Genomic DNA, 12170 nt, shown 5'->3' on the forward strand with positions numbered 1-12170 from the left:
GTCCTTAGCTTTTATTTTCTGCTTGTTTGCCATTAAACTGGTGGTGGGTGGGTGTGCTACAGCCGTTGCCATGGTAACACACGGGTTAAAAATTGACATTTCTGAGCCCAACAAAATCTAAAATATTTCAAATACATAAACTAAATAGAATTCAAAATCGTTCTAGACATGTAGTCTAAGATGTGCACTATACCTAACGATGAACAAAATTTTCCAAGATGGCGGCAAATCCAAGATGGCGGCCAATTTTTGCAGTTTTTTCAGAAATTTTGATAATTTTTAATTTTTTAATTCTTATTTAATTATTAAAGAATTGCAATATCTGGGATATTTTGATGCACCAGTGTAGCATGGAATCTTTACTTTCTGCCTGTAGTGTTTGTTCAAGGTGCAATCTTTTTATTGAGATGAAAAATCCTGAAATCCAACATGGCTGCCACAAAACAAGTCTTTTACATGTAGCTGTCCTGTCTGGAAATATGACAGATTTATAATCCCAAATTTAGTTCTTCATTACTTTTGGTGCACTGAATATAAAAGCAGAACCCTTTTCAATTACTTGATTTAATTTGGATTACAGTATGGCTTTCAAAATTCAAAATGGCCGCCAATGAATGTGAATTTACATCTTTGTAACCAGTACACTAAAATATGAAAGCAATATTCCTAATTTTATCTTAAGTTTGGATGAATACCTATGTTTTAATAGTGCTGATCACTACTAGATGTGTGGTCATGTAAAATGATTAAAAAAAAGAAAGATCAAATGGTCAACAATAACCTAGACTATAGATAAAAGACCTATAATACCCTCCAATAAATGCAAGTCACTCACATTTGACCTAAGAAATCACACAAAGTTTCATGTACATGGTAATCACTCACATTTGACATGGGAAAGAATACTTTTGAGTTGAAATACTAATGTATTCTGTCGCATTTGAAAGAAATGGCTGTCAATGAGTATAGGGGACTATATATTTATGGTCAACATGATACACTCTTGCTAAAAAATTGATTGAAAATTATATTCCAAAAGAATGTTACTTACATTGATTTTATTAACCTGAATCCCCCTTTAGTGACTTTTATTTACTATTATAGATCGCTTACATCCTAAGATCCCATTTTCTGCTTGTTTTCTATTCAATTAACCCAGCCATTGCCATACTAACACAGGGGTTCGAAATTGACATTTCAAATATATTAACTTCAACAATAATGTAAACTTAAGAAGACATCTGTATTCGTGGTATGATGGCAAAACATTCTTTGAACATCCAAGATGATGTGATTTTTTTCAAGATGGCAGCAATATCAAAATTGCGGCCGGTTTAAGCTGATTTCTAAACCTGTTTCTACTGTAAGTAACTAACGTTGAAAATTTAATAAATTTAATGGGTTAAGTATTTTGATAGCCATATGGTATTTAGTCTTTACTTACGGCTTACAGTGTTTGTTATTCCTATAATTATCATTTTAAGAAAAAAAAACTTGAAATCCAAAATGACCCCAACAAATCCTGGGTGATTTACTTTGGTATATATCGCTGTCCTATTAAACTTCTAATGTTGTTTATTGTTCTCCGAAATTGCCTTCTTTCTATCTGTATTTATTCTTTTAATTCTTTTGTATTTGTTGTTACCTTTTGATGTATTGAATTTGAATAATATGAAGCCAAGATCGTGAACATTTGTAATAACTCAATATGGTCTACAAGTATTTAAATTATCGTGCGGTAGATGGCTGAAATTATTTGATCGTCTCTTACCATCTATTGGGCAAGTTGAATGACACAAAATAGTCTGATTTTGAGTGAAAGGCAACTAGTTTGCAAATATACATGGCGATTTTGCATTTCTATACAATTATATTTTAAGTAAAATGTTATAAAAAATAAATTATATATTCAGTTGAAGTTAGTGGATATATTGATTTTTCGAAAACGTGGATATAATTTTACCTCTCTAGCAGTTTGAAGCTGAGTTATGACATATACATGTAAATGTTTTATTTCATTTATTCATATAGATGAACACCATCTTAGATTGTAACAAAAACTCAGTTTCAGAGGTAACAGCAAATTTTAATTGGCTTTCCAGTGAACATTCTTCATGAAAAAAGACTACAGCCAAGACATTTCATCCATTTCCAACAAGCCTTAATCCTAAATATTTAACTGAATATGGACAAGTGTTTCCGTGAAAGCAGTGTAGAAAGGGCATATTTGATTATAATTAACTGCACAAATTTTAGAATTATTTGTTTGTTGCACTGTTTAATATTATTGCAGCAAAATTCATACCTGCACTGTCATGGCCATTTGTGGCCATGGTGAATTTTGGAATAGCCAAGTAAATATAATTTGGCTGAAAATTAATAGAAATGATTTATATTTAGATAATATCCTAATAGGTTAATTCAGTTTATCAGAAAGAGCAAAAGAGGCATTTTGAAACGAAAATGTAATATATATTCGGTCAGCACAGCAATATGTATGAACCCTGTTTTGTGATGGCCACCATGGGTTTTAGGTTTTATTACACTTAAACAAGAGGATATAGGAGTAACAATCACTGTAAACAGTAATTATGCAATTCTGTTCATATCAGCATATCCAAAAACCTAACATTTTTCAATTCCAATGCTGCTTTCAAAGTTTACAAAAAGCTACTTTCAGTAATAAGAAGAAAATTAACATAAATCTATCGTCATCTTGGATTGGCTGCCATTTTGGCAATTTAACTACGATAATTTTTTCAAATAATTTTGTTGATAACTGAGGTCCAAGTCTAATTTTTTTTTAAAAGTTTACAATACAGCGAGTTCATATATCTGAAATACATGGCAATTTAAAGGTCTCAGAAATTATAATTTTAAAGCCCCTGTGTTACTATGGCAACAGCTGAATCTGTCACACCTTTCACCTATTACATGACAAACAAGCAGAATATTTGAACTTAGGGCCCATGCTATCAGAAAATCATAGTAAATAAAAATTGCTAATAGGGCTGAGCTAGCTTGAGTTTATTAAATTTTATTTTGTATTGGAATAATGTATTATATCATTTCATGTGTAAGCAAATTGGCGGCCATTTTGAATTTTGAAAGTCATAATGCAATCTGAATTAACACAATTTAAAGAAAAGGGTCCTAGGTCTATATTCAGTACACCTAAAAGTAATAAAGAATGTAATTTGGGATGATTAATGTGGCATCTTTCCAGTTAGGACAGCCGTATGTTAAAGACATGTTTTGTGGCAGCCACCTTGGATTTCAGGATTTTATGTCAAAATTAAAAGGTTACATCTTCAACAAGCACTTTAGGCAGACAGCAGAGGCTTTTTACCATTATGGAACATCAAAACACATGTCACATTGCAATTTCTTAATAATTAAATAAAAACTCAAATATAAAAAAATTCCCAAAATTATTAAAAAATGAGCAATAATTGGCAGCCATCTTGAATTTGCTGCCATCTTGGGACATTTTGATGATTGTGAAGTATAGCACACTTCTTAATTTACACATCTGGTATAATTATGAATTCCATGATTTTAAATGCATTTGGAATATTTAATTTTTATTTTTGGTCTCAAAAATATCAATTTTCAACCCCAGACATAACCATGGCAACAGCTCTGTTACTCACACCCACCACCAGGTTAATGGCAAACAAGCAAAAAATAAAAGCTAAGGGCCTAACCTACCAGAAAATAATAGTAAACAAAAATCACTAATGGGGCTAAGTTGGTGGGAGATAATTAAAATTAATATTCTGTTGGAAGAATATATTATATCAATTTTAGCCAGTGTGTATAAGCATATTGGCAGCCATTTTGATGTAATCAATGTAATCAGAATTAATGCAAATTGTTTTAAAAAGTCCTAAGCTCGAATTCAGTTTATTAAAAGTAATAAAGAATGACACTTTGATGATAAATTTGGCATCTTTCCAGTTGGGACAGCAGACTTATATTTTGGCCACCATTTTGGATTTCAGGATTTTACAGCAAAATTAAAAGGTTTCATCTAAAATAAATACTGTAGGTAGCAAGTAGAGACTGTATGCTATTCCGGCGCATCAAAACATATCCCACATTCTTATTCCTTTATTATTGAATAAAGACTCAAATATGAAAAATAATTGAAATTACTCAAAAATTAGCAAAAATTGGCCGCCATCTTGAATTTACAGCCATCTTGGAATATTTTGAGGATCATACAGTATAGTGCAGCTCTTAAACTATACATCTAAAAGGATTTTGAATTCCATTCACTTAACACATTTGAATAATTTAATATTTTTTTGGTCTCAGAAATTTCAATTTTTTATCTCAGACGTTACCATGGCAACGGCTGTAGCACACACACCCACCACCAGTTTAATGGCAAACAAGCGGAAAATCAAAGCTTAGGACCTAAGCTATCAGAAAAACATAGTGAACGAAAATCACTAAGGGGGGGGGGGGGGGGAGGGGGGTCTACATTGGCCCATAGACTATAATCGATGCTAGGTTGGTCGTTTATTGGTGCCTGTGTTGTTAACAGATTGACAAGTACCCAGTACCCCCCCCCCCCCCCAAACACACGCACCTGACACACTTACGTACTAGATCGAAACACACACTTTGAACTAAATTATTGGTGGTAGAGCTTCAGAAGAAAATGTTGTCGGAACTACATATTAGGCCCAATATGACCAACGCTCAGCCTAAAACAATACTATTCAAAAGTCTCTATGATATATAGGCTAGTTTAACCCTAGGGTCATCCCCCTGTTGGTTAGTGTACTGGTTGCTAGGATATGACATCATAGCTTTAGTTTCGAAACGAGGCTGCATGATCATGGCGAGCGAAACTTTGAGAAGTCTGTATGTAAATATCATCAAAATGGATTTATTACCGCCTTTCTGTAAATTCGAAGAAGGTTAGACCATAAATAACTTAAACATCAAGTGTCGTGTAATGTGCTTGGTGCATTTTATTTTTGGTAAGTCGAACACTTTTTTATAGAACAGTTTTTGAAATATGTAAGTCTAGAGCAGCTTTTGAAGTTTTTATTCTACTGTGTGTAGTGGAAGCAGGTGCTCGTTTGACAAATGCTTTTCATAAAAAAGACGGGGACTAAAAGGGTGCTGGCGTTTTTGAAATTGTTGTACTTATTGGACACTGGTCGTAAATATAAGTTCAATTTTATTTAAAAAATCATTTTCTTTGATATAATTTAGACACTAAAACAGTACCTCTGAAACTGATTTTTTTGTTTGTTATGCTAACGTGTCACTGAATTACGAGTTGAAAGCTGGAGTCTTTGGTGTTGTATTGTTTAATTAGATATTTAATATATACAGATGAGTTTCAAGCACCCTGCTGATTTTTTAATTATGTAATTCCAACATCTTTGGAGTTTTTTGTTTCTTTTTTTTTACCATAGAAACACGTACCAAGCTTCAAGCAGAAATTTACGTCCAAAGGATACCATATTTGACTGAAGGACCGAGCCAAACATGGGCATTGCTTTTTTTACCAGTGATTTAGTGGATGATATGTTTGCTGAATTATTTTTTAAAAATGCTGCATAACTGAGCATTTAACTGACACAATTAATACAATTGAAAGAAAATAAAAATAATTTTTGAAGAATATAAGATTTAATGATGATGGCTGGAGTCCCACCCACCCCAGCTTCAGACATTTCAAGGTCTGAAATTTTGCCCATGGGATATACTCAGATGGAGAGCCCACCCATGACACCTGCCTCTGCTTACAAAAACATGACAGGGATATACTTAGGACAGGTGGGTAGAATATGTGACGGTTGTCACTGTAGCATCATTTTTGTTGTAAACAATAAGCTGAAATGTATTCAGGTGATGCATATATTTTAGAATAAGAAGGATATCTTCTGTGAAAAAAAATTTAAAAATTTAAATTAAGAACTGGATAAGGAAATAGTCCATTCATGTCTCTTTCTGTGTCCTTACTCAATATTTGTTAACTAAAATCAATTATGATCTGTTAGCAATAATTGCAGTGCATTGATTTAGAAATTGTATGACATAATTTTTTATTGATTAATTATTATGCATTTATATTAAAGACCAAACTGTCAGCCAAACTGTAGCTTATAATTTGATTTTCATCTGTGATAACAGCAAACAGTTTCAGTACTTATGATTGCTCAGGTGTTATTCGGAAAATTCTGTAACTTGATAAATAACTGTAGATCTAAGCACTTGAATGAATGCCTTAGTTAAATGAGTTTTGGTTTCAGTTGGTGTTTAGTGTCTTTACGTGTATTTTCGGGCTAACATTACCTGAAAATGTGTTTGTCATAAAAGCAATTGGGCAGAAAATCAGATAAAGTTCATGTCTAATTTTGATGGTACAAAATGCTCCAACAGAATCTGATTTAATATTGACTGTTTTGTAGGAGAGCGGCCCCAGTCCAGGGAGACAGAAGGCGTACGTCCCACCTCTAGCTAGAGGGCGTGGCATGCCTAGTGGACGGATACGCACTCCTATTGAGGAAAGACGATATGTAAGGAAAAGTGACAGTTTTAACCTTTTTGTTGATTATAGATCTAATGATAGTTGCAGGGCTTTGGAAAAAGGGTTGATGAAATATAGAAAGTTAAATCAGAAAGATAGATTTTGGTGTGTCAGTTTAGTATTTCAGTCTTGTAAAAAAACCAGCATCTTACTCGATTATGTGTGCCTATTCATAATGTTTTATGTTTTATACCATCTTTCTATTCCTTATAACTTTTGAAACTACTTATTCCCCAATGAAAAATTGAAAAATAAGCAGTTTTATCTTACCACAACTCTGTTAAATAGGAAAAAAATGGCCTAAGCCGCCATAAGTTTTGTGGAGTGTAAAAAGTTTTGAAGAAGGGACCCATGCTTCAAAATAACAATTTATTGCTGTTTATAGCTTTGTTAGATTTGAAATAAGTTACTTGTTTTGCTAATGTCACAGATGTTGACTGAATGTTCCTTTCAATTTTCAAGCTTTTGCATTTTTATTGATTTATAGCTATGTGTATTAAAATAGGATCAATAGGATAAACATGCTTATTATGCACATACTTCATAATTGTCTGATGTAGTTCAATCTAAATGATCATATTGATTGTGATTTGAAGTTGAGAGCATATATATTACGTGGTGTTATATCTTGTTTTCTAGATGGTGATTATGGCCTCAAATCACACTTGCAAAAGGTTAGAATAATCTCCTTGCTTAAGTATTACTTTATTCTTCCACCTAAACATTTGCCTTCAAGGGTTTTGATTTTATTTATATCGTAGAAAATGGTGGAGTTACTGCGTATAAGAGAAGATAATAAAGGATTCAAAGGACAGCCCTTAAAGGTAAGATGAATCCATGGATTACTGGTTTATCCTTTTCTCATGAATTTTTCTGCCATAATCAGCCACTGCTGTGCAGCTTTATTGTGCTTTATATTGCTAGAGGCATTTTAATACAGGTAAATTATATTTCCTTATGAAATAATGTAATCACCATTTTTATTGATTTTGGTGATGATAATTTTTAAAAAAATGTTTGATTGAAGCAGTTTTATTTTGATTTATTCATTGCAAACAGAAAATATATAGTAAGCCATAATTTCTGTTGTCATAATCACAATGTGCCTATCTAGTGGAATCTTGTTTAATTTTTCAGGCCAAGAGTAAACCACCAACCCCCCCAGGTCCGCTGGGCCCCCCAAGTCCTCCCACTTTGAGGACTCAGACTGCTCCCTCCTCAGATATGTTCTCTTCTCCTGTAGAGTTCCAGAAACTTGTACAGTATGTATACTTGGCCCATCTTTTGCTTAGTACATACAAAGGAGTAAATTTTTCAATAGCTATCTCGGTTTCATTTTAGGTTATAATATATTTTAAATTATGTGGTCATAAATGAAAGCTAAGGTAGATGGAGAAACTGCAGGTGTAATAAATCAAGCTTATTTTTCAGGAGAAATCCTCGAAGATTCACACGTGCCAATAATACAGGAGTTACACACATGGAGTACCTCAACTGTATGAACCATAAAAGGAAAAATGAGATCCCATTATTGGAAGATAACATTTTTAGTGTGCCTTTCACAGAGACTGTTGAGAAAGAAGTAGACAGAATAGCTCGTGAACAAGGGGAAAGTTTGGTTGGACTTGGAGATTGCTATAACAAAGTTTGCAAAGTATGTAAATGTTTTTTAGTAGCAAAGCTTTTACTGAACTGCTTTTACTGTACTGAATTGTTTGGAAAACTTGAAATATTCAGGTGAATTTTATGCATGACAGCTATGATTTTGTTGTTTGTAGTTGGTTATGATTGTGAGAAAACAAATCTGACATTGTGTTAGCTGTGTTAGCTTGTTGAGACAGGCACAATGATGGCATATTAACATTGAAACAATTCTAGTTCTCAGATGTGTTTTCACTCTGTTTTGACTTTTCTGGATTACTTGTCTCCAATATATTTAATGGTATTAATGTTGTTACATTATGCGAAGAGGTTAGTTATGTTTTCATACAATAATATAGCAGTTAAATATTTGAAGTCTGAAAAAAAACGACTCAAATAAGATCTGGTATGTGTACCAGTATAAGCTCATTGCTACAAAAATTAATTTTCAGTAATCTTTTGGACTTTTATTTTTCCCCTTATTTCAGGGCAACAAAGAGTCCCTTCACCATCTTCTTCCCCATCGAAGGCCTCAAACCCAGAGTAAACCCTCAGGAGCCCAGTACACTGGGTTTACAGTGAAGTAAGTACAGATATGAAAAAAATTCCATTCTACCTTTGCTTACTTAACAAGTTGTCACCATTAGTCGTTTTGTTTGTTTGCTGAGATTAACAAGGTTGTGATTCACCCTTTTAACAGATTTTTTATTTTTCGTCAAGTTTGATGACTGGTTTGCTTCTGTATTTTTTCATACATGGATGTTTATTGCTGACAGAATGTAGCAAAACACAGGCAAGTGGTAGAGTTTACCTGCTATTAATTACGCACAGTGGATGTTTATAAGCTTGTTACAGAGTTTAGAGTTCTGTTTAAAAAATTAATTTGTTAGTACTGAAATATTCTTATTTCTTTTTATATACTATTACAAGGTAGGATGGGTACACAAGCATGTTGCTTCACATCACATTCATATAATTCTGCATGGTAGATATGTTACAGGTTTGATCAAAGAAACTTGGTATATATTCTTTCATATATATGGAAAGGGTGATAATTTTTCCTTTAACAATAAAACTAATGATTCTCATTGCTTTGTTCATGTGTGCCAGCTTCTCTTTGGGTCATGCAGGGCCAGGTAAAACCAGGACTTCTCAGCATGTTTGTTTATCATGTGGACCCCCACTGTGTATGAGAAGCTTATCCTGGATTCTCAGAATGTATGCAATAGCACATTAAGTTCTGTTCCACTATTAGCCTGATAGTACTGTTTTCGTAATTACTTTCAATGTTACTACACTGAACCACTTAGTAAATTGATCACATTGTGCAGAAATTATATTTCATGGAAAGATACTTATGTTGCATTAGAGAGCATGAGTATTGAATATAAGTCTGATCCATTCCATTTATTATTTTATTTTACCTTTGTTTGTATGTATGGGACTGAAAAATTGTAGCACGATCAGTGTTAGAGCTATTTTGCAGGCCAGGCTAAAGTTTAAAAGTTACAGAAGAACTGAATCCTTTAAAAAATTCCATTTACCTTTACAAACATTCCAAAACAACTTGTTTATTAGGACTTTTGCCTATTAATAACTCATTTTCAAAATTTACAGTGAAATTAATGAAGGAGTTTCTTCATCACAGCAGGAAATGGGGGTATGAGCTCTCTACAAATAGGCCACTTAGTACAATAACATCTTGGTAATAGCTATTTTCTATTAACATCCAGCAACCCAGTGACACCAATTGCGAACCCCTAAAAGTGACATTTATATTGATGCACATGTCAGTGTCAGCTAAGACATTTGTCAGATATGTCTGAGCTATGTTGGATTATTTGTTTACTTTCTTACCCTGTCCTTAATCATATGTCAGCAGCATTAATGCTGATTAGTTGATTAGTCAAAGTAAGAATTAGTGGGTTTGATTTGTTTTTCTGATTGATTAGAATCAATAGAGAAATGAGCTGCTGAGGTTAACGACTTTGTTGTGAGGAATGCCATTTGAATGAAAACATTTCCAGGATGAGGTAAAATAGTTCACACAGTGAGAAAATCAGTTCCATTGAATTTACACCCACTGCAGCTAAATTGATCACTACTTCTTTTGAGTATGGATATTTTTCTTCCAGTTCTGGCCTTGTTTGAACAACCACGCAATCAACTGATGTAATGTGTCTATATGATATTAAATGTGTTGTATAAATGAGGATGTTTGTAAAGAACATGCATATAAAATGACCTGCATCACATGGGTGTCACCAGCATTGATTGGAAATGTACAGTAGCAGTGCTACCATCTCTTGGAGAATTAATTGCTTCAACTTCTGCAACAATGTTATGTAGCCAAGGAAAAACATGGTTGGCATAAAGACAGGTGTTTTTTTTTTTTTTTTTTTTTTTTAATTTCACAGACAACAAATTAAAAAAAAATTCTGAAGTATATGAAGAATGCAACTTTGCAATCACATTTTGACAGTTTATATATATATTTTAAAGGTTGCAAGATCAGATTCATCCTAGCCACAACATATTGTTTCTTAGCTTGTATAGAATCCAGGACACTGAAGAAGACTTTGCATGTTTTAGTGACAGCACAAAATGCATGCATGCTATTATTTGAAGTTTGCCCAATGTTCCATATCTTAAGCACTTATTTTGACACAAATGCTTCGGACATAGTATAATGGTAGTTTACTGGTTAACCTGAACTTTCTATAATATAGAGTACTGTCTACACTTATGCAATACTGCACTCGTCTACTTAAGAATAATAATTATGTTTTATTGTTCACATTGACACAATAGCACCACCTGTATCTGGGCATGTCTTGTCTTCTTCTAACCATGCATGAGCTACATGTATGGCGCATACACGTGCATGCACTGTTCAGCCACAATTACGTATCCAGATTTCAATTACACTGTAGGTGCATGTCTCTTCTCTGAATACTGTCACAGTTACAGTTTATCACTATGGCCTATTTCATAAATATTTGATGTATTTTGGTAAAAAAACTTTACATAAAATTTGTGATTTGGGTCTTTGCATTGTAAGATACATTGTAACTGAAGTTCATGGTGCTAAATAGTTTATATATTTTTATTTTAAATTATTTGCTTTACCTAGATGTTTTTAACATGTAATCTATGAAAGTAGCATGGTTTGAGAGCACATGCTGGTATCATTCTTATGCAACAACATGCTTCAAGGTTACGGTAATGACTCGATCTTTTCAGTGGGCAAAAATTATCAAACTTTCAGATACATAAGTTTATAATTACAAAAATTGTATTTCTGTATTGCATTTGTGGTGCTTTTACTGCATAGAATAGAACTATAATAGAGTAACCTGCTTTTTAAACTTGTTGCTACCATTCTGTAGGAATGTTCTAACTTGAAGAAATTATGACTTGAAAGTGCAGTATCTGTAAAATTCACAAATTTCCCCTCATTGAAAATATCGAGTAATCACTGTATTTATGTTAATGCTCAGAAAATGTGACAATTTATATTGAGATTTGTTTTTAATGTTCTCTACATATAAATGAGCTCTACCACTCTTTTCAACAAATTCTCACCATATTGTCATTATAATTATCAGATTTTTTATTAATACTTCTAACAAATCTCCACTCTCTGTGACACTATTTAAACTCAGCAAACTAAAAAAACACCTCTTGTTTCTGGGGTTGTCAAAGGTTGTCAAATCTTAATGCCACATATTTTCATCTAATTGTAGAAGTTACAGGAGCCCAAATCAAGCCGAGATCCTGGCTGATTTTTCTCAGGGACAACCAAGACAAAGATCTGTGATAGGATCAAGACTTCTGGTGCCATTGCCATACTTTTTCCGTCCATATGCCAATTACTACGAGTCTCAAGCCACAGCTCAAGGCAGACCTCCAGGACCTGGGTACTTTGATGGTGAGTTTCATTTTTATAACCTGTAATTAAATTTTATTGTGC

General features: G+C 33.2%; 1 protein-coding gene across 2 annotated transcripts in view; it reads left to right on the forward strand.

Moving 5' to 3' along the window:
• Nucleotides 1-4821: 4821 nt before the first annotated feature.
• The window catches only part of LOC106167179 (uncharacterized), a 37109-nt gene continuing 29760 nt past the window's right edge, over nt 4822-12170 (forward strand). Inside the window, exons 1-8 of one of the 2 annotated variants that reach the window (XM_087004680.1) lie at nt 4822-4994; nt 5439-5802; nt 6438-6545; nt 7318-7380; nt 7694-7818; nt 7988-8210; nt 8686-8780; nt 11944-12128. In XM_087004680.1, coding sequence (XP_086860806.1) covers nt 5659-5802; nt 6438-6545; nt 7318-7380; nt 7694-7818; nt 7988-8210; nt 8686-8780; nt 11944-12128 — 943 coding nt within the window. In that variant the 5' untranslated portion in view covers nt 4822-4994; nt 5439-5658. The remainder of the gene's footprint in view (nt 4995-5438; nt 5803-6437; nt 6546-7317; nt 7381-7693; nt 7819-7987; nt 8211-8685; nt 8781-11943; nt 12129-12170) is intronic. The other variant, XM_013545901.2, reaches the window with a different exon arrangement.

This window comes from Lingula anatina, chromosome 2, assembly GCF_051362555.1.
Source record: "Lingula anatina isolate TDL-2025a chromosome 2, LinAna3.0, whole genome shotgun sequence".
In the NCBI taxonomy this organism is placed as follows: domain Eukaryota; kingdom Metazoa; phylum Brachiopoda; class Lingulata; order Lingulida; family Lingulidae; genus Lingula; species Lingula anatina.